This window comes from Oryctolagus cuniculus, chromosome 6 (genome assembly GCF_051225735.1).
Source record: "Oryctolagus cuniculus isolate XC-2025 breed Fujian yellow rabbit chromosome 6, ASM5122573v1, whole genome shotgun sequence".
NCBI lineage: Eukaryota > Metazoa > Chordata > Mammalia > Lagomorpha > Leporidae > Oryctolagus > Oryctolagus cuniculus.
The window spans coordinates 1,393,284-1,416,539 of record NC_142872.1 but is presented as its reverse complement, the minus strand read 5'-3'; the positions used below and the strand labels follow the sequence as shown (position 1 = coordinate 1,416,539).

General features: G+C 50.9%; 1 protein-coding gene and 1 pseudogene across 1 annotated transcript; both read right to left on the bottom strand.

Moving 5' to 3' along the window:
- Positions 1-3,036: 3,036 nt before the first annotated feature.
- On the bottom strand, positions 3,037-4,046 carry LOC149125897 (olfactory receptor 2M5-like; annotated as a pseudogene).
- Positions 4,047-12,553: 8,507 nt separating this feature from the next.
- LOC103346586 (ral-GDS-related protein) lies at positions 12,554-21,194 on the bottom strand. Its single transcript, XM_089335563.1, has 14 exons — positions 21,180-21,194; positions 20,927-20,989; positions 19,836-19,937; positions 19,441-19,634; positions 18,042-18,235; positions 17,635-17,903; positions 16,790-17,005; positions 16,354-16,457; positions 15,592-15,661; positions 14,289-14,363; positions 13,805-13,879; positions 13,629-13,661; positions 13,154-13,275; positions 12,554-12,936 (listed from the first exon to the last, which is right to left on the bottom strand). Exons 1-14 carry the CDS (start codon positions 21,192-21,194, stop codon positions 12,873-12,875), a joined length of 1,596 nt encoding a protein of 531 aa, XP_089191689.1. The 3' UTR covers positions 12,554-12,872.
- Between the last annotated feature and the right edge of the window lie 2,062 nt (positions 21,195-23,256).

Here is a 23,256-nt window from a genome sequence, read left to right as displayed (position 1 = left end):
GCAGAGTGCTGGATCAGAAGTGGAGCAGCCGGGACTAAAACCAGCGCCCATATGGGATGCAGGTGTCTCAGGCAGAGGATTAACCTGCTGTGCCACAGCACTGACCCCGGAGAAACAGTATTGATTACATTTGCATGATAAGCCACCCTATTCCACCACATGAAAAACATTTGATCTTTTAGGTCTATTCTACATACAGTCATGAGGGAGATTATTAAAAAATCTCCCCTTCCTGCTGTGCCCTTGTTAGGCTTTGTTGTGATGGATGTGTAATCAGGAGCTCAGTGTGTCTCCTCAAAGCTGAACACTGCACTAGTGTGTGGCTTTGCAAGTTTCTTGCCAGAAGTGGCCTATGGTTTCCAGTTGCCTGGAAACTGGTGAGAGGTGTGCTCACCTTGAGGGCCATTCTGACTCAAGCCACTCTTCCATGGGAGGAAGAAGGTCCCTGAGCTCCATTTCAGGACAGCATGGTCTCTGATTGTGCATCTCTGGAAAAGGATGTGTCCTTCTGAAGTCTTGCCTCTCTTGAGCTCCACCAGCAGACGGCACCTGGCTGCCTAGGGGACGGGACACCTAGGGGACGGGACCCTCAGAACCCTGTGGGAGACCACGTGCAAAGCAGTGAGGACAAGAGAGCGGTTGCTTCCTTCTGCCTTCCTGTCTGGTCCTAATTGCCTGGTACACTCTGTATGGTCAATAAATATTCGTATGTTGACCTCATGTTGGTGCAGAGGGACACGGTGTTTCTGATGTAAGCAGGGACCTTGGACCTCAGTGAGACCCTGCAGAGCCAAGTCCATTGTTTGGTGATGAATCTGCTGGGTGGAGTTCACTGGTGTCCTCTGATGCTCGGGAAATCTGTGAACACTCACCTGCTGCCACAAATCCCAGCCATCTGTCCCAGGGATGCCCACCTGCCACCTGGAAGCAGTCCTAGGCAACACCCTGGTGAACACAGCATGGTCCAGAGTGGACACCAAGCTTCTTGGTCCCTTACTTTAAGCCTGCTATGTCCTGCATCCTTAAATCAACACAGACTCTATTCTAAGCCCCTTAATCTATAACTGCTGTATCCTGATCATTCACTAGACATGTCTATATCCTGGGTCCCTCACTCTACCCCTGTTGTATCCTGGTCCCTCACTCTACACCTGCTGTGTCCTGGGCCCCTCCCTCTACACCTGCTGTGTCCTGGGTTCCTCACTTTACACCTGCTGCACCCTGGGCCTCTCACTCTACACCTGCTGTATCCTTGTCATTCACTTACATTGTCTATATTCTGGGTCCCTCATCCTAGACCTGTTGTATCCTGGATCCTTCACCCTATACCTGCTGTGTACTGATCACTAACTCTACACCTGCTGTATCCTGGTCCCTAACTCTACATCTACTATGTCCTGGGCCCCTCAAACTACACCTTCTGTGTCCTGGTTCCCTCATTTTTCACCTGCTGTATCCTGGGCCCCTCACTCTACACCTGCTGTATCCTGGGTCCCTCACACTACACCTGCCATGTCCTGGGCCCCTCACTCTACACCTGCTGTGCCCTGGACCCCTCACTCTACACCTGCTGTGTCCTGGGCCCCTCACTCTACACCTGCTGTGTCCTGGACCCCTCTCTCTACACCTGCTGTGTCCTGGGTCCCTCACACTGCACCTGCCATGTCCTGGGCCCCTCACTCTACACCTGCTGTGTCCTGGGTCCCTCACTCAGTCCATCAAGCTACACACAGATGTATCATGGCTCCTTCAGTCTATGCACTATTCTGGGTCCTTCACTCTACACATACTGTATCCTCAGTCCCTTATTCTATACCTGCAGTATCATGGGTCTTTGATTCTACACCAGTTGCTTCCTGGGCCTCTCCGTGTACACCTGCTGTACTCTGGATCACTCACTCTATACCTACTGTTCTGGAGCCTGCACTTACACCTGGTGTATCCTATTTGCTTCACTTTACAACCAGCTGTTTCCTGGGTCTCTTACTCTGCAGAACTGGATGTGTCATGGCTCCTTCAGTCTGTACCTGATATATCCTGGGTCCTGCACTCTACACCTACTCTATCCTGGGTCCTTCATTCTACACCAGTTTTATCCTCTGTCAGTCACTCTACACACAGAGTTATCATGGCTCCTTGAGTCTGCATATGATCTCTCCTGGGTCCTGTACTCTATACCCAGCTGGACCATTTCTGCTTCATACTGTACCTGCTCAGTCTTGGGTCCTGTTCTCTATACCTGCAGTATCCTAGATCCCTTACTTTCCTCCTGCAGTGCCCTTGATCCTTCACCATATACCTACTGTATCGTGGTTTCCTCACTCTACACTCAACTGTGTCTAGGCGTGGGTTGCTAGCTGCAAAATTCTCTGGGTCTGTTTTTACTTCATGAAGTTTCTACCACTCTTTCCTCTAACTGGGTTTCTTTCTGTAGGAAAAAGAGAGACAGGAGACACTGTATCTGTCCTATGTTACCACTTTCTTCATCTCCCCACTCCTTTGGACAGAGAAAAGGGAGGTTTCCACCTGTTCATGAATGGTGGATACTATGGGTTAAATACTGGCCCACTGAAAGTGCCAAAAGTGACCAGGACAGGGCCAGGCTGAACCAGGAGCTGGAAATTCCATCTGGATCTCCTCCCTGGGTGTCAGGAAGCCAATTGATTGACCCATCACCTGCTGCACCCCAAGGCATGCGTTAGTAGGAAGCTACAACTGGGGACAGAACACTTCAGTATGGGATACAAGCACTGCAAATGGTGTCTTTTACTCCAAGGAAAACACACTCACCACAAGTCAGTTCTTGACAATGTGATCCAATAACTGATGTTGGAATAAGAGATAGAGACCATTAATTTCTGCACAGGTGTTACCTGCAACGTCAACACACATTCCCCAAAAGCTAATAAGTAACCACAGTCACCACTACGACTCTCAGAGCAACAGCGCACCAACAAGCAAATGCCAGTGTGTGTGAACGCTGATATGCCTCTGCTCCTGCACCATGTTGTGTTTCCATGTGACAAGAACAGCACCTTAGGATTTGAATTGACCACGGATATGCCTAAGACTGAGGATGGGGCATTTCTGAGAGCGACGGTGGGGAGCGAGGATATTTTTCAGTCACAACACCTTCCCATGCACTTCTTTAGGGCTTCCAACACTTCCTTGTTCCTCAGACTGTAGATGAGGGGGTTCAGCAGGGGGGTCACAATGGTGCCAAGCACAGCTCCTATCTGGTCTTGCTTAGGTGTGTGGGAAGAATCTGGTGTCAGGTGGACGAACATGGCCTGACCAAAGCAGAGACTCACCACTGTCAGGTGGGAGCAGCAGGTAGTCAGAGCTTTGTGCCTCCCCTTGGGAGAGTTCATCTTGAGAACAGTGAGGAAGATGAGGATGTAGGAGGCCAGAATGAGGCTAAAGGGGATCAGGAGAAACGTGACCGTTACAAATTTCACCATCTCGTAGACTGATGTGTCTATACAAGACATTCTCAATATAGCCAGGATCTCACACAGGTAGTGACTAATCACCCTGGGGCCACAGATAGGAAAACTCATTGGGTACCAAGTGTTGACAAGTGCTCCAAGGGCACCTCCAACCCAGGCTAAGGCAGTCACCTGCAGACAGACCCCAGGCCACATGAAGACTGCATATCTCAGGGGCCTGCAGACAGCCACGTAACGGTCGTAGGCCATGAAGGTCAGGAGCATGCACTCAGTAAGGCCAAGGGAGAGGAAGAAAAACATCTGAGCAGCACACGCAAAGAAGGAAATGCTCTTACTCCCTGTGCAGTAGTTGGCGACTGTCTTGGGGACTGTGCTGGAGATGAAAATCAAATCAATGACAGACATCTGACTGAGCAGGAAGTACATGGGGGTGTGGAGGCGGGCGTCCAGGCCAATGAGCAGGATGAGGACAGAGTTTCCTGCCAAGGCAAGGATGTAGAAGACGAGGAGTAGGATGATGAGGAGGTCAGGGTACCTGAACTCAGGAAAGAATCCCAGAAGGATAAAATCAGTTGAGGTTTGATTGTCCTGGTCCATGGTTTCTCGGATATTTTCTTATTTGACTGAAAATCTACAAAGAGAATAATATCACAGGGAATGTGGTGCTTCACTGAAGTAGCTTTTGTCTCCTGTCCAGCGTCCTCTTCTCCATCACCCATGGCCCATGGCAAGGCTGTGCAACTGAATATTCCGGTAAAGGAGACATTAAGAACGACTCCATCAAATCAAAGTACCCTTATGAGAAATAACCAAAGGCACATCCTACAGTTGTTATGATCTTGGAGAATTGGTGTTGAGTTCCTTTGACTAACAATAACTTCTAAGTCAACAGTTCTTTCCCTTGCATTCTGGAATTTTCTATGTTCTAGACCCTGGTTCCCTCAAGTCTTGGGTGTTCCTGTTGTGAGGATCCTATTCTGCCTCTACTCCAGAGAGCATCTGCTGAGAGTCCTTTAGGCCCTTTCACAGAATGAATTGAAAAATTTTCATTATCAGCCAAATTATGTCAGCTGCTTATTCCATTTCACGTACTAAGTTCAAGCTAGTTATTTAAAATAATGTAAACAACCTCAAGAAAGTACAGAGGGATTATTCAGAGTTGGAGCAGATTAATTTAACAGAGATTGAAATAATAAAAATATGAAGCAGAAATACCAGGCTGAGAAATACAATAAATAAAATGAAAATTACACGGACAAGCAGCAGCAGCAGAGGTGAAATTTGTAGCTATCTTTGGACTTGCTCTAATCCGTAATCTTGAGGTAACGTCCTAATTGTGTTCTCTTCAGTTTCTCTCATCAACATTTTACAGTTCTCACTGCAGAGATTTTTCATCTTATTGCTCAAGTTTGTTTCCAGGCATTTTACTTTATATTTTTTTAGTCATTGTCTATGTAATAGTTTTCACCATTGATGTATAAAAATGTTACTGATTTTTATGTGCTGATTTTATGTCCTGTTACAGTTAATTCTTCCTTAAATTTTTGGTAGAATCCTCATGTGAATCCATCTACTCGTGAGTTTTTCCTTACTGAGGAGTTTTTGATTAATGAGTCAATGTACTAACTGGTTTTAATACATTCAGAATTTTTTTTTCTCCTGGCTTGGTCTTGCTGGAATGTATGTGTCTAGGAATTTCTCTGTTTTCTTCTAGGTTATTTAACTTATTGGCTTATAATTATCCATGATAACCTCTTATCATTTTTTGATTTTTGTACTATCAGCTCTAATATTTCTGATTTTTTTACTTTTTTCTTAGTGTAAATTAAGGGTTTTTTTTTCATTTTCTTAAAGATTTATTTATTTATTTGAAAGTCAGAATTACACAGCGAGAGGAGAGGCAGAGAGACAGAGGTCTTCCATCTGCTGGTTCACTCCCTCGTTGGCCGCAATGTCCGGAGCTGGGCCTATCTGAAGCCTAGAGCCGGAGCTTCTTCCAGGTCTCCCATGCCGGTGAAGGGGCCCAAGGACTTGGGCCATCTTCTACTGATTTCCCAGGCCATAGCGGAGAGTTGGATTGGAAGTGGAGCAGCCAGGTCTCGAACCAGCACCCATATGGGATGCCAGCACTTCAGGCCAGGGTGTTAACTAGTTGTGCCACAGTGCCTGCCCCTAAATAAAAGTTTTTCCATTTTGTTGGCTTTTGAAATTTTTTTATTTGTTAATTTGAGAGGTAGAGAGGTTGAGAAACAGACAGGTGGAGCTCCTGTCCACTGGTTCCTCCTCAAATGCTGGGGCTGGAGCCAGGGGCTGGAGCTGCATGCAGGTGTCCATTGAATTCCAAGTTACTGAAGCCATCACCACTGTTTCCCAGCATCTGAATTAGCAGGAAGGTAGAGTCTGAAGCCAGAGCTGGGGATGAAATCCAGGCATTCCACTGTGGGATGCAGGCATCTGGATCATTTAGGTTAAACGCTTGCTCCCTGTTGACACTTTTTACATTAACACTTGGGTCTTTTCAGATATATGTGTATTTTCTATTCTCTGTTTCATTTCTTTCTGCTCTATTCTTTATTATTTCCTTCACTCTACCTGTTTTTAGTTATTTTTCTCTATTCTAGTGCCTTGAGACATAAAATTAGCTTATTGATTTAAAATATTTAATGTAGGCATTTATCACCATAAACATCGTTAGTACTGATCTCGTTCCATTCCAAAAGTTTGGGTGTGTTGTGTTTTCATTTTCACTTGTCTCTCTACTTATTTCCTAGTTTACCCCACGAATTATCCCTTTGCAAAATATTCTTGCAACAGTCTGTCATTCAAGTCCCACATATTTCTGACATTTCCAGCTCTGTTATCACTGATTATTAGGGCCATTCCGTTATGCTCAGAAGATATCCTGGTACGATTTCAGTCTTCCCAACTTGTGAAGCCTTGTTCTGTAGGCTCACATGTGATCTGTTCTGGAGAATGTTCCATGTGTGCTCTGAGAAAAAGCCCATCCTGCTGTTGGCTGGCATGTTCTGTCATATATCTGTCAGGTGCGATCAGTCTGTGGTGTTGTTCAAATACTGTTTCCTTATTGATCTTCTGTCTGTTCTCTCCGTTACTGACTGTGAGGGACTGAAATCTTCTATTATTATTATGCCAGTGTCTATTTCTCCCTTGAGTTCTGTCAGCGTGTGCTTCATATATGTGGGTTCTCTGATGAGATGTATATATAATTATCATATCTTCCTAATGGGATGATCCTTACTCCTTATTAACGTTCTTTTTTCTCATATGATAACTGTTTACACATTCTATTTTGTGTCCTGGAGACCTTGTGGTGACTTGTAGTCTCTTGTGGTTAGCTTTTGCATTGGGCACATTTTACCATCCTTCACTTGCAGCTTCAATGTGTTCCCAGGCATAAAGTGAGACACTTGCATACCATGCACACTTGGTACTTGCTTTTTTAATGTCCACTTAGCCACTCTCTGCTATTTTCTTCATGAGTTTAATCCACTTGTATTTAAATAGTTTTTAACAGGGAAGTGCTGTCTTCTGTCATTTTATCGATTGCCTCCTATCTGCCTTACAGCATTTTACCTGTCCTTGCCATTCTAGCTGCCATCCTCTGCAGTTTGCCAGTATTTCTGCAGTGACAACACTTTGATTCCTTACTCATTTTCTTTTGTGTATCTTCTACAGGTGTCTTCTGTCTGGTCACGATGGGGTTATGTAAAATATTGCACACCTTTAAAACATATTTTAGGGGCCAGCGCTGTGGTGCAGTAGGTTAAACCCCACCCCACAGCACAGGCATCCTATATGAGTGCCCGTTTGAGTCCCAGCTGCTCCACTTCCGATCCAGCTCTCTGCTATGGCCTGGGAAAGCAGTGGAAGATGGCCCAAGTTCTCGGACCCCTGTACCCACATGGAAGACCCGGAAGAAGATGCTGGCTCCTGGCTTCGGATCAACTCAGCTCCACCTTTGAGGCCATTTAGGGAGTGAACCAGCAGATGAAAGACTCTCTGTCTCTGTCTCTCTCTCTCTCTCTGTAACTCTTTCAAATAAATAAATCTTTAAAAAATATTTTAGACAATAAACTTAATTTCAACAATATTCTAAAATTTTAGTCTTCTACATATCCCCCCACTTTATATGATCAGTGTCACAAATTGCATCTTTTTATAGTTTGTACTAATGAGTATACTTTTATAGTTCTAATCACTTTATGAGTCTATCTTAAAATTCCATGCAAGATTTAAAGGTGATTTATGTATCACTGCAGTATGAGAGGTGCTGTATTGTCTCTACACTTTACTAGACAGCTTTCTATTTTTTTTTCATGTTTTTGTGTTGTGTAATGTCCTTTTGTTTCCATGAGAGGGCACTCTAACAATTCTTGTAAGGCCAATCTACAGACAAACACCCTCAGCTTTTCTGTATATGAGAAAAGTCGTCGTCTCTGCTGCAGGGACACTTTTGCCAGACACACGTTGGTTTGGAAGTTTATTTCTCTCAGCCATGTAAACATCTCCTTCCATATTCTTCTTGTCTGTAAAGTTGCAGCTGAAAAATCTGAAAATGTTACAGAAGTTCATTCAAATGTGATGAGACACTTTTCTCTGCTTTAAGGTCCTCCCTTTGTCTTTTTTTTTTTTTTTTTTTTTGACTGTTCAATCACAATGTTTCTCTATGGAATTCTCTTTAAATTTATCCTCAAGTTAGTCCATTGAGCATCTTGAATGCAGATGTCCACATCCAGGAAGTTTCCAGCCGTTGTCTCTTCAGATGAGGTCTTTGCACTGTTCTCCCTTCTGTGTTATAGTCTCCCACACTTCTCTGTTGTTCCAATAGTGCTGCCCCGTAAGTTCCTTCAGCTTCTTCCACTACCCTTTATTCTTTCTCCTTGTCTGACTCAGTAATTTCAATGACCGCTCATTGAGTTGGCTGATTATTTTTCTTCTATTTGTTCGATTCTACTATTGAACCTCTTCTGTGAATTTTTCAACTTACTGTATTTTTCAGATCCACAATTTTGCTTATTGATTTTTCATGGTTTCTTTCTGTGCTCATGCTTCAACATTATTCATTTTTTAATTTTACTTTAGTTTTCTCTTTGTGTTCTCTTATAGCTCTTTAGAGTTAGATTCTAGATTTACTTTCTTTGGTCGATCTATATTTCTTTTTTTCATATGCTTTTTAGTTTTTGTTGGGAGTTAGGCATTTAAATATTCCTTCTTTATAGACTGGACACTGACAGGGCAGCACTGTCAGCCCAAGAAGAAATTAAGGACTCCAGTGTTTTTAGACATTTTCTCTGGGTTTGTACAAGAAATTTCCCAATTACACAGATTTTCCCATCTCTCTTAGGAGCGTCTATAGTTGCTACAGCAATCCAGCTTGTCTTTATTCCTAGTAGCCCTTGGGCATCCAAAATATTCCGTCAGCAACTTGAGTGCAGAAGCACAGGAGCCAATTCCTTGGGTAGCCCACAGAAACGCCAGAATGTTGGATGACTGTTCCAGTCACCTATTTTCCCCAGGGGAGAGGCCCCATGCTGGGCATTTTCTCACAATTGCACTGGTTTAGGGGAGAGCCACTGTGGGAAAAAATAAATGACTTGGGGCTGTTGTTGGCTTCACGTTTGTTTGAGCTACGCAGCTTCTTAAATGGTTTCCAAAGCTCTCATACTTTCTGGATGTTCTGTTGTTGTGAGATAGGTGTTTCTGAAGGGAATAGTATTGCTGATAGCAATCATCTTTATGGATTTGTCTCCAATATAAGCAGTTATATACGCTGAAGTTCCTAAGTTTGGTCCTTCACTGGGATGACACTGTCTGCTAAATGGCCCAGAATCTCCATTCTCACTGAATGACAATCAAGAAATAGAGGTATGGAAGCATAAAAATGTACCTGGCTTTGATCTAGGGACCCCATTACCTGGATTTTTATATCATGTCTATAATTAACTAAAATGAAAACCATACAGGAGCAAACATCTTTATTTATGTGAGACTTAATAATGCAATATTCTAATGAAATATTTGGCAATTGATAGATGTGTAAATATAACACAGGTAAACGCACTCAGTAATGTTGCATTGTTGCAACTTGATACGTGAATGAAATATGAGGCTATGTACCTTGTAGTATGAAATGAAAATTGACCATTTCTATGAACTTTTAGAACAATATAGTAAAGCCCCCATTGTGAATTCATAGATATCTAAGATCCTTTCACTTCTCTGAACTTGTGAAACTGTTTTACCAATGTGGTGTGGTCCACAGTTCCTTCCTGAGATGCCTGACTGGTCTGTCAGATGTGCTGTCTTCATTACAGTTGGCTAGCACACCCAGCAGCTGAGCTCCAGTAGCATTGTCATTGTACAAAGCTGAAGCTCTGGATCCATACACAGCTCCCCTTTCCATGCCACTCCAGCCCTTGGCAACCACCATCCTCCTCTGTTTGCCTGATTGTGGCTCCTACAGGTATCACAGAGGTGGCCCACACTATACTTATCCTCTGGTTACTGGCTTGACTCAGCATTGAAGTCCTCAGGATTCCTGCATGCTGTTTCATGGGATAGCATTGCCTTCTTTAAAGGCTGTGTAACATTCCTTCCTATGTGTACCCCCCACGTTTTCTCTATTCACTTGTCTATCTATGGTGTTTGCATTAGCCCCACCTTTTGGCCACTGTGAACAATGCTGCAACAAACCCAGGTATACAAAAAAAATTGCTGTTACCATAATTAGATTGAACATTCAATTCGTTTTCCAATAAAGATGCTGGCTTATTTTGCATATAAAAATAGTTTTCCTTTATCTTACTCAAAGAAATCTAAAAGTGTATAAATGCAGATCCTAGGAGATAATCTGCTTTTCCAAAGTCACACAGTTAACGTTAGCTAAAGGCGGCAATGAGGCACTGTGATCACTGAGAAATCTCATAGATGGCTTCAATATACATCATGGAAAATCCTATTTATCAGAAGCAAACAGATCATAAATGGGACATATAAACAGGAATTTGGTGGTGCTCCAAACTTCGACCCATCTTTAAGAAATATCTTTCCATTTCATGATGTATGTTTTAAAATGGTTTACCTACATGTACACCTGTATACATACTTGCACAATCTTAACATTAAGATCCAGTCATCTTTTGTCTGAAATCTATGGTTTTGAAATTCCACAGACTGGGCCGGCACTGTGGCTCAATAGGCTAATCCTCCATCTTGCGGCACCGGCACACCAGGTTCTAGTCCCGATCAGGGCACCGGATTCTGTCCCGGTTGCCCCTCTTCCAGGCCAGCTCTCTGCTATGGCCTGGGAGTGCAGTGGAAGATGGACCAAGTCTTTGGGCCCTGCACCCACATGGGAGACCAGGGGAAGCACCTGGCTCCTGGCTCCAGATCAGCGCGATGTGCCGGTCACAGCACACCGGCCGTAGCGGCCATTGGAGGGTGAACCAACAGCAAAAAGGAAGACCTGTCTCTGTCTCTCTCTCTCTCACTATCCACTCTGCCTGTCAAAAAAAAAAAAAAAAAAAAGCAAAGAAATTCCGCAGACTGAACCCCAGAACATTTTACAGGGACCTTTGCAGTCAGGACCTTTGCATGAATAATGGTTCCATGGTTTCCCGCTGCTCCGTGATGGACATGGGTCCCTTACTCGAGAACTGGAGCTGCAGGCCATCCAAACAGGCAGATGTCCTGTACTTCGGCCAGGCCTGTCGGGACCACTTTGAGGGCTGTCTTCTGCTGTGTTTGATTACATAGGTCCAGGCCACCCAGTTTTGAACCCCTCAACATAAGTAATCTGGCAGCATGATTCTGAATAAACCTAAAGTACCAGACAGCTGAGACAGTTAAACCCCAACAGTGTGGGTCCTCCATGGTGCATGGAACATGATTTCTACTCTATTCTGACGCTAGACCAACCTGCCAAAGAGGGGTCTGTCTGCTCCCTGTCTGGAACACCTCCCCAGCCTTCCTCCATAATCTGTGGCAGCAAAGATGCATCCACATTAAGTGAGTTCCTCCTAAAGACATGATCTGAGAGGGGCGTTGGGGTTGTACTCCACTGTGCCTACTGCAGGAGAAAGTGTCATGAAATGTCCATCTCCCATGTCTGCTAACCACTTCGATCTAAGGATTCACCCAAAACATAGCATCCAATCCTCAGAGATTGGCATGATGCAACTGAAAACTCTAGTTGTGTGGAAAGACACTGGAATTAACAAAACCAAACTTTAAAAGCCCACAATATTAATAGTTGAAATAATTCTGCTTTTCTCTTTCTATATTTTATTCTCAAGAGATATACAACTTAAGAGTATAACATATAATTAATTAACTATAAAAACAATGCAGATTATTTTCAAATACTGGAGCATAAAAAATATAAAAGCAGTAACACTTAGAATATTGTCACCTCAGGATAACACATCCTGTATCCCTGATCTACCTCAATCATGAACATACACATGTGTACACATACACACACACACATGTGCATGTGCACACAAGCCTTAGAAACCAAGAAGGAGCCACACATGTCTGCTCTTATCTAACTATGGAGACCTTTATTCCTTCTCTTCTCTGAAAAAGGCTCAAATCCCCGGTAAAACACAGAAGGTAGATACTTCTCATTAAAAATATCAGCAACAGGTATAATTTATACGCATCACACACATTTATATGTAATCATTTTTAGGTCACTCTTTATTTCACCAAGAAAAATTGACTATTTTTTATTTTAACTTTTATTTAATGAATATAAATTTCCAAAGGAAAAATTGACTATTATGATATCACTTCCTACTAAAACTCAAGGAGGCTATCGTCTGGCAATGGATATCTGGGCTGCGTGCTTGGAAAATTCTCTGGATATTTGGTGACAAAGCACTGAGTGGAAACAGTGCAAAGAAAAGACCACATCTGATCCACAGATGGCTCCACAAGTAACATCCTAAACACAGGAAAGAAAGTGCAAGAGGAGTGAGGCAGTGTTTTTACACCAGGCACCAAATGATCTGCCAGCTCCTCTTAGAAGAACCTCAGGGAACCTCAACCAGCGAGGTGCAGCTCCTGGAGCTGCAACTAGGAGGGGCCCATGTCCGCGGCACATTTGCACGGGTGGAACACCGCTCACAACCTCAGATATGGGGAAGCAATGACGAGGAAACATAAAACTCATGGTGCAACATATTTATATTAACTTTAATAAAATTCTAATAGGGAGTTACTAACAGTGACTATAGTTAAATAGGAAAAGGAGAAAACATAAGTGGGGCAATTAAACTGATACAACGCAGGCCTCAGCTTCACAGCAGGGAGGCCACTATCCCAGGCACCAGGCTCACAATGAGCTCAGATCTGCTCCTGAGGTCCCAGCACTCGGTCACCAGGGCATCATGATGGTGTTCATGGCCTTGAGGCTGCTGCAGGCCTCTTCGCTGAGGGCTCCAGCTGGCAGGAGAGGGCGTAGCTAACGGAGAGAGCACAGCCATGAGTCCACCAAGAGCCTCAGCTCAGGCCTCCCTCCCAGGGCCTGTCCAGGAGATGCAGTCCTGGGGCCAGCAGTGCCCATGGGACAGGGCCTGCTGCCCACCAGGGGGCCTGGGCGATGCTCCCTGCAGCTGCACAGCAGGGAGAGCCCTCCCACCCCCACCCTAGGCTTCACCTAATTCCTGCCCATCACTCACCTCTCGTTCTCCGTGAGAAACTCCACAGACCGGAACCACACGACAAACTCCTCATCACGCTTAAAATAATACTTGCTCGCTGCCACCTGTAGCAGTTGGATTTCTTGCAGGACTGTAATTTCCTGGGGACGGAGGGACACACAGGACACTGTCAGGGCCTGGGCTGGGAACGCTGTGGGGACCTGGTAGGGGAGGGGCCGCGGGGTTCTGGGTGTTTACTCTTAAGAGACAACCTCCACTCTACCCCATGCAGGCCCCACCCTGGCCTCCAAAGGGGGTGCAAACGGCCCCTCCCAGGGGCTTCTCCTTGATTCCAGTCCTCTACCTGCACCCACCCTAGGGATGGGTCTCCCCCTCATGTGCACCCAGCCCTCCTAATAGAGCAAAGCTGCAGGGGTGATGCATGGGGGTCCCGACTGGGACCACCTGTGACCCCCATTCCCCTCCTGCCCTGAGTGAGGCCACAGCTGCTCACCTTATTCAGTTTCTGGAAGCTGATGTCAGCCTGCTGGAAGGCAGACAGAGTCCATCAGAACTGCCCCCAGCTGGGCCCAGCCCTGACCCTCCCCTCTCATGAGGTCCTCGAGCCAGGCTCTCCCATCCCCGAGCCTCAGGGACCCTGCCCTCCCCACCTGCCCCAGGATCACTCACATGCACAGAGTCCCCCATCGCAGTGTGCAGCATCACCAGGTCTGTCAGGTAGGTGCCAAGAAAGGGGACGACTCCCTGTGCCACAGGGGGTGGTGATGAGCACCTGCTCTCAGCTGCCACCTGAGCCCTGGTGCCAGAGACCCCTCCACCCCAGCTCCTGAATCATGGCTCATGTCTCCCACTGGGAGCCATCAGGACCTTGGCAGCCTCCCCCATTCTCCATCCTCCCAGCTACTCCCAGGACAGCAGGCACCCCTAGGACTCCTGCTGGGATGACCAAGGGCACACAGGCCGTGTGGCCCCCAGTGCCACCTCAGCCCCAAGTGCACTGAGAGCCCAGCTGCCCCAGGCCCTGGCTCTGGTCTCTCTGGTGGAGGCCACTGAGGCAGTGTGGGGACTGCAGGGAGGGCTGGAGGTGGAGGCCCTGCTCCTGTGGCTCAGGCCCTGGTGTGACGGAGGAGTCCCCTCGCCCGGGCACACACACCTTCTGTTGTTTCCGCAGCCTCATCTGTGCTCTCTGCGGATTCTTCTCCCGGGAAGCAAGCTTGAAGGCCCCCTTCTGCCAGGATCAAGGTCAGGGTCACAGGGCTTGCCCACACCTGGGCCCTCTGCTGGGGCCCTGCATGTCTGACCCCCTCCCCCAAGTGCACTCTGTGCTCCCACCCTCACTGGGGGCACCTTGAGCAAGGGGCCTCCCTGGGTCTGCTCCTTGGCTGGCGAGGGTGCTGGGCACCCCCCCATAGCTGTCCTGACTCAGCATCCTATGCCTGCCCTCCTCCTCCTCACTGTCCCCTGGGAGGAAGGCCAGGCCCTGCACCACGCATCACCCTTCCTGGTGCCTCACCGACCCCCGTGAGCCCTGCACAACAGGCTCATCAGCCCCATCCTCTACTTGAGAAATCAGAGGCCATGGGCAGTGACCAGCCCAGGGCCACACAGGAGAGCCTGCCCTGCCCCCAGCTGACCGGCATCCCACTGCTTCACCCCAAGTCCAGCTGCACCCCTGGCCAGGAGTCCATCAGGGCTCTCTGTGTCCTGATCCCTGGCCAGGCACAGCCATAGAGGGAGAGGGCCAGGTGGTCTCAGGAGGCCTGGCTGACAGGTGCTGGCCACCCAGCCCCACTGGGTGCTCCCCACACCCCCAGCAGGGTTGACGATGAACCACAGCTTCTGCTGCACATCTCCCCTTCCAGCGAGTGGCCCCCAGGAATCATCTCTAGTGACAGGCAGGGCCTGCACAGGATCTGGGTGGCCACACTTTGCTGCCTCGATCAGGTGGATGGCGTTAAGATGTGGTCAGGACAGAGCCAGCAGGCATGTGTGAGGAGGCCCCAGGAACTTCTCCTCATCCACCTGGAGATGATGTCATTGCCCTGCGCAGGGTGAGAATCCCAGCACCTCAGGTGATGGGCAGTGGGTCAGGGCAGGACGGGCATCACAGCCACAGGTGTCTGTCTCTCATGTGCCCACTGCACCTGATGCTCGGCAGCCGTCTACCATGGGCCCTGGGACACCCATGTTGTTCGGTTCCCCCCTCCCCAGTGCAGGCAGGCAGCCTTCCCCATGCAGGTCCTGGGCAGGCAGATCCCAGGCAAGGCCTGGCTCCCTGAGGAACCGAGGTCACCTGGTGGAAGGAGGGAAGCCCTTCCTGCCACTCTGCCACACAGCCCAGGTGGGGTCAGGGGCACAGAGCCTGTCCTGCCAGCCAACACCACCCCTGCACAAGGCCCTCACCCCACAAATCACTCTACCCCCCAAACACTTGCCCCACATCCCAGCCCCCCTACCTTGGTGAGCCGATCCCTGCTCAAGCCATTGTCCTTCTCACACAGGTGCTCAAATTTTTTGCAGCATTTCCTGTGGAGATGGGAAACCAGGAGGAGCTACTCAGTGTGATGGGAGGGTGGTGAGTGCAGCTCCCTTTACTGGAGAGCAAGGAGGATGCACACGGCCCAGGTGAGTTTCCCACTGAGTTCCCTAAGCCCTGGTGCCCAGGAGACAGGCAGGGAGCTCAAGTGGTTCTCCTGGGCCCCTCCCCTCCACTGAGCAACACTGTTCTGCCTCAAGTTCACCTGCACAGGGAGCTCTGGTGCTGCCCAGGAGCAGGTGCAGGTGGGCAAGTTAAGAACCTGGGTTTGGGCCGGTGCTGTGGTGCAGAGGGTTAGGCTGATGGCTGTGATGCCAGCATCCCATGTGATCACAGGGGTGCCCAGATGGAGAAGGCCACTGGCTTGGGCCTGGCCCAGCCACTGTGGCCACTGGGGGAGTGAGCCAGCACTAGAAGGTTTCTCTGTCAATCCCTTTTTCTCCATAACTCTGACTTTTACACAATACATAAATCTTAAAAAGGAACCAGCGCCTGACACTAAGTAAATGTCTGTGAGACAGATATCCTGGCCTTGGACCGAGGGAGGCAGTTGCCCTCCCCAACTGGTCCATGTCTGGTCCCCAAGTCCCTGGCCACTGGCCCTTCTCAGCTTCATGGGGGTTAGTGCTGAGTCCTGGGGTCCCAGGCAACCCTGGAGCTCCTGGACAAGACAGGCACCCACCTGGAGACTTCTCCCCACGTCTCTTTCAGACGGTAAAGAGAGGTGGACCGCAGAGCAGACAGGATGGCGTGGACCGAGGAAAAGTTCCTGAGGGTCTGGCACTCCTGGAGAGCAGAGTGGATGAGGGAGAAGTCACCTGATCCCCCTGGGCTGACGTCCCCCTCCTGCATCAGATGCCCACGGAGCCACAGGAAGGCACCAGGGCACTGTGGCCACCCTCACAGGGAGAGGATTGGGTTCAACCCACACGGAGGTTCAGGTGGGAGGTGAGCATGCACCCCTGGGGGAAGTGAGTCAGGTCAGGCCCCTCCCTGCCAGGAAGGGCCCAGGGTCTGTGCAGGGTCTTCAGCCACAGGGTGTACTCCCGAGGGCTGATAAAGCAAAGTGGCCATTCCCAGAGTGCAGTGAGCGAGGGCCCTGGCCACCCGCAGCTGACCTTGGCCACCTTGATCCAGTGCTCCACCACACGGGCCCTGTCCGTGGCCTTCATTTTGGGGTCCTTCAAACATGTGGTTACTACACAATTTGTCACACAGTTGAACTGCTGGACGGTGGCACGGACAGTGGAGGCCAGGTGTTCCTTGCCTCTCTTGTTGCGCTCGGTCCAGACGGAGCCCAGGCAGTGGAAGGGCACGACCTTCTGGAACAGCTCCTGGGGAGGAGAGTGTCCCATGGGCACAGCCACCCCCACTCAGAGTGCAGGGGTGCTGTGCATGGGGCTCACAGCGGTGGGAGCAGCAGCCCACTGAGGGTGCCCAGAGCCCCACAGCCCAGAGCCCATTCTTGGAGAGAAGACACAGAGGTGTTTTCTCCCAGGCATCCTGGCCAACTCCCCATCCCTCAGCCCATCGCCATAAGCCCTGTGCTCCTTGTCCCCATCCCAGCGCACCTCCCTGTGGCAGCTACACCAAGGGGCTCTGTTTGCGTATCTGCTCTGGGACCCCGTCCAACTCTGAAGCCTAATCAGTGCTGAGACAGGTAAGGCATTCTGGGCAGACCGGCAGGGATGGGGGGCCAGGCTGCACCTCAGTGAGTGCCCTCCACCACCACCGGGCCACACTGTGCCCAGCTTTCTGTCTGTCACTCTGTGTACCTGGCATGAGTGTGTCCCACATCTGCTGTCCACAGGGGACAGGTGGGTTAGGACATGAGAAACGAGCCTGGGTCACACTGGGGCTGAGACATGAAGCCTGGGCTGACTCTGGCCAGGGCTTGTGTGGGACGGCAGGTGCCACAGGGACGCCGTGGTCCTGGCCCTGCGCAGCAGAGCCGGCTGCTCACCGCATCCAGAAGCGTGAGCTGTTCTGCCATCGTCCTGGGGGAGAAGGCGGTGATGTCAGCCATCTCCTCCCCAGGCAGCCTCTCTGCAGTCCCAGCCCAGCCAGAGGAGGCCTGTGGAGCTGGCCCTGGTGCTGATTGTGCGCATGGGGGCAGGCCCCATGGGGAAGCTGGCCCTGGCTCTGGAGCAGGTCCTGGCTGAGCCAGTGGTGCTGCAGCTGGCTCCAGAGTCAGTGTGCGGAAGGGTGCTGGCCCTGCACGCAGAGCAGGAGCTGGAAGAAGAGAAAGGGTCACCAATGTGAATCACCTTCCAGTGACCTCTGCAAACTCCAAGAGGTCGCACTGCATGGAAGGGGATTCCAGCCCCAAACACCACCCCTGAGAGACCTGCAGACTGTGCTGCCCCTCACCGTCTGCTTTGGCCTCAGGGTGCTGGGCGTGTCCGGGCAAGGCATACAGAAAGTACACCTGGGTCCCCAGATCTCCTCCAGGAAGGCTGACATGCTTGCAGCCCACCTTCATCTTCAGCAGTGGAAGGCTGGTGCGGCCATGGAGCTCTGCCTCGTACAGGTCTCTGCAGCGTCCCAGGAAGGAAGCCATGTTGCTGGGGACGCAAGCGAGGGCAGCAGGGTCAGAGGCTGGCCTTGGCCGTCACACTGCACTGCCTGGGGCCCCTCTGTGACTCTGGGGCCCTGGGCATGCCTCAGCCTATCAAGAGCATGACCCCACCCCCCAAGCCCTCCTGGGCTGCCCTGGCCATGGGAGACCTGGTCAACAGGGCTGGTGCACACCCCATGGTGACAGCCTCCCAGTGACATTTCCTGAGGGGAGGGCCCCCGGCGCTCAGCACAGAGGCTCCAGGCAGACTTAGGAGCAGGTTTCTCAGGATCTCTGCAGGTCTGGACCTCCTGGGGTGCGGGCAGGGAGCGTGGGTGGAGCTGGGAAACACCTGTGCTGGGCATGGACCCCTGGCTGTTCTGTGCCCCAGCCTCCCCTCTCCTTTGCAGGTCTGGGACCCCATTCCCAGCTCTGTTCTCCTTTCCTTTGTGGGGAGTACCTGGGCCTCGGTACTCTCAGAGGAGTCACAGGAAGTGGGAGATCCACACCCTGTCTGTCCCTCCCCAGCCACAGACCACATTTCGCTCCCAGTTTGCAGGGACAGAAGGCCTCTGACTGGACCCACAGTCCGTGATGTCCTAGTGGGGCCTGGGCTCTGACATCCTGGCAAGACCATGGGGGGATGCATCCTCTCCCCTCTGATCCTGTGCACAGGACCTGGGCAGGCGTTCAGCTGGGAGAGTCTGGGTCCTCCCAGGTCAAGAGGCCCCAGGAATGCTGTCTGCTTTGTTCACTGAGCTGTGACACGTGTCTGCAAAGTGACTGCCCAGTGTTTACCATTCACGTGCTGTGGGATGAACCACACACGGACCCTTGCTAGAGAGCTGAGGGGCCTGGGCCCCACACCCAGTGCCCGGGCCCTGCTCTGTCTGTATCAGGGACTGGGGCTGGGGGCCTCCTTTACAGATGGGAAGGCAGGGCTGCTCTCTGTGGGGTTTTCCAAACCTTGAGGGCCGTGGGCTATTGAGTCCCGAGGGTGCAGAGACCAGAAGAAGAGGGATGAGCGCAACACCAGCAGCCCTGGCCACAGAGCAGGCACCAGGCCCCTGCCGTGTCTGCAGTCACATGGTCCCTGTCAACCCCTGAGGCTCATGCCCACACCACTCGACTTTTCAGAAGAGCACACAGGCACAGAGGGCCACGACTAGGGGGCGCAGAGGCCCCATGTGCCTGGAGGGCACAGACGCTCACCTATGGAATATCTGGTCCAGGAAATACGGAACAGTACTGAAGTCGTCATATGAGCACAGCAGAGTGGACAGGTAAGCAATGGTTCTTCCTGGGGAGGCCAGGACCAGGGACTCCTCCAGCTTTGCCCCGGTGCATGGCTGCAGGCTCCGCAGGGGGCAGACCTCCGCCAGGTGCAGTGTGGACACACCTCCAAACTAGGGGGGACCAGCAGAGCCAGGAGTCAGAGGTGGCTCCAGGGACCCCCGACCACGGGAGTCTGGGCTGGGAGAAGACCCCCTCATAGAGGGCATCCAGCTGCACCAGGTGACCCCTCACATCCCTGGGGGATGGGGAATGAAAGGCCCAGAGTGACTTTGTTGGCCACATAGAGAGCAGCGTGGGAGAGTGGGGAGAGCAGAGTATCCCCCCAGGGAGGCCAGCAGCTGGGAGCAGCAGTGCAGAGATGGCAGCTGGCGGTGTCCTGGCAACAGCCCTTCTGCACGGTGATCTGATAGTGGCTGCTCCAGGGGGACACCTCAGCCCCTCTCCCCAGCAAGTGCGGTCTGGGCCTCTGTCTCAGCAGGCCATTAGCTACTGTGAGAGCGACGGTGACGCTCTGACTCTGCGTCCCTGAGTGTGGTTGCATGTGCCATGTGCTCCTGAGGAGGTGATGGATGTTAGGCCAGGCCATGGTGTGGGCCCCAGCTCTGCCATGCTGATAAGGAGAGGGGACAAGGACACAGAGAAGCACGGGAGAACACGAGAACATGGGAACAGAAATGGACATGTACAAGCAGGAGACACAGGGACATCCAGCCCCTAGCACTGTGTGCAAACTCCTGTGTGAGAGCCGCCCTCGTGTGGGCCCTGGGCTGTGACTAACCAGCAGACCAGGCTTCCAGGGGCGCTCTCTGAGGCTGTGACCTGCAGCAGGGCAGCCGGGGACGAGCACTGGAATCCCAGCTGAGCCGCAGGACAAATGTCCTTTCTCATGGAACAGGATGGAGTCGGGTGGGGGCTCCAGGGCTGAGACCGAGAGACACACTGCCGACATGTGCATGGAGTAGTCTCTCTCTCTTGAGTGTAAGCCTCACCCCTGTGTGTGGGGTTTGGGTTCTCCGTTGTGGGTTGTGGGGAGGTCTGGAAGCACAGCGGAGCTGACCCCTGCCCAGGATTCCCAGGCTGGGTGGGAAAACAGTGCTGTCCCACATGCGGATGCTCTTGACTTCATATCCAGGGAACTAGTAGTAACCTGTCCCCTGAAAATCCCACCAGGACCCGACATGGGGTTGCCATAACCCAGCTGTCAGTGGGCAGCAGAGGTGCGAGATCTCTTAGGAACGAGACTGGGGTCAGTCACTAGGGTGGGAAACACCAGAACGGGGCCCAGAGGTGCCTATATCCAGCCTCGGCCCAGCCTGCTCATCTGAGTCCCTGCCTGTGTATCTCCCTAGGCCCCTCCCTCAGCCCAGCCCAGCACTGTCCAGGCACTGTTGGCCTGACGCACCTGTCCGTTGCCTAAGAAGATGAGTTCCTCATGGGAATCATTGCTGATCTCCAGCGTGGAGCCCTGCAAACAGAGTGCCCGGAGCCAGGCCAGAAGGCGTCAGTGTCCCACAGGAGACACTCTGTGAGTATTTCCACTCCCCAGGTCACATACGTAGGGACATCTGTGTATACCCCCAGCCAGGTGGACTCCAGGGGACACAGGAGAACTCAGGTGTAACCCCTGAGTACACAAAAGGGCCCCCAACACCCACTTTCCCATCCGCCATCCCTGGAATGGGTACGGACGACACCACAGCTGTCCTCCAATGCCTGAATCCTGGTGCTGTGCAGGAAGGGCCCCTCATCTTGTCCCCTTCGTGGGGACAGGAGAACAGCCCACGCGGGGTCACCAGAGACTCCGGCCCTGGATGGGACTTCCCGTGGCTGCTAAACCCTGTTACCTGTGGCTGCCTCCTCCCCTGTGGCCACAGGCGTCCATAGTGAGAGCTCAGCCAGCGTGTTACACGCTGGAAGAGACCTTCATTCTGGGCTTTGGCTCTGCGAGAGCCTCGCCTTGAAGGGCAGCAGCAAGGGAACATAGTTCTCCCTGCAACGTTTCCTATCAAGTGAGCTGGCAATGGCTACCACTAGAATGTGGGTGTCTGGTTACCAGAGTTCCATGGTCTGTTGTGGCCCGTCACCAAGGAAGTGAGGTCACTTCCTCCAGGTCCAGTACATGGACCCTTCCAGCAGGAAGAGCTCCCAAGGCCCTCTGGGCTGCTGACTGTTCCTCTCCTGCCCCGATGCCATCCCCTTGACTGTGCACAATTCTGCAAACACAGCCCCATCCCTCAGTACCTGGGAGACCTGGATGGGGTCAGGATCCCAGGTTGAAGGGCACTCAGTTGGAGTCTAAACCTCCTTTTCCTATCATTTCCCAAAGACAGTCCTGCTTCTTAGGAAGGCCCCTAAAATCCAAGCTAAGGTCAGTGAAGAAAGCCAAGGGCAGTGTCTCAGACGAGCCCTAAGTTCTTAGGCCATCTTCTGCTGCTTTCCCAGGCGCATTAGCAGGGAGCTGAATCAGAAGTGGCACAGCTGAGCCACACACCGGCCCCCCATGGGATGCTGGCACAGCAGGTGGTGGCTTCACCTGCTAAAGCACAGCACCAGCTCCTGTGTGAGCTTTTATTTAGAATGCTGAGATTGAATGGTGGAACTCGCGGCAAGGTCATGGCATCAGCTGGAGTTTGTGTGACTCATGAAAGCCCCAGCGTGGGCCAGGGTCTTCTCCACTCCACAAGGGTGGCCCTCCATCCTGAGTCGGGTCTGGTCCTGGTTGTTCCCATGCTCAGATGCTGCCCCCCAGTCAAAATCTCTGAGCTGGAACCAGTGTTTGCACTCTGCCCTGCTGTAAGGACAGAGCTGCCTTCCCACGTCGCAGACACCCCCAAGCCTTCAAACACGAGTGTCAGCTTCAGCAGGTTCCTGAGCACCACATGGTTTCTCTCCCAGCCCCATGCTGCAAAGTCTAGCCTGCTTGCCACAGAGCCCCGCTGCTCTCCAGACCCTGACCCCGCCAACGGCAGTGTGTCAGAGCCATCAGAAACCTGTAGCCATCAGGGGTCTTTCCACAATTCTTTCCACCAATCTTTTTTTTTTTTTAAGATTTATGTATTTATTTGAAGGCAGAGTTACAGAGAGGCAGAGGTAGAGACAGAGAGGTCTTCTATCCGCTGGTTCACTCCAAATGGCCGCAACAGCTGGAGCTGCTCCAATCTGACCAGGAGCCAAGAGCTTCTTCCGGGTCTTCCACATGGGTGCAGGGGCCCAAGGACTTGGGCCATCTTCTATTGCCTTCCCAGGCCATAGCATAGAGCTGGAGGGGAAGTAGAGCAGCCGGGACTTGAACCAGTGTCCAAATGGGATCCTGGCACTGCAGGCATCAGCTTTACCTGCTTAACTACAGTGCCGGCCCCTTTCCTCATATTTTTTGGGTGAATCTTTGGCAGTTCTTGTTTTGCGGCTCTGTTGAACTACACTGGGTATCATGTGTGTTCTCACTAGAAGTTCTGTGGGCTCATGTTTGGGACTCTAGGCTGCTATTATAGACATATAGGTGACAGATAGATGATGTAGATGATGGACTGATGGATGATAAGATATCTAGATGACAGATGATTAGATAGATAGATTAAATAGATGATAATATAGGCACATTCTAGATAGATAAATGGGTAGATAGATGATAGATGATAGAGACAGGCAGATGTAGGTGGAGGTTGATTGATAGATGATAGAAGGGCCGGCGCTGTGGCGTAGTGGGTAGAGCAGCTGCCTGCAGTGCCAGCA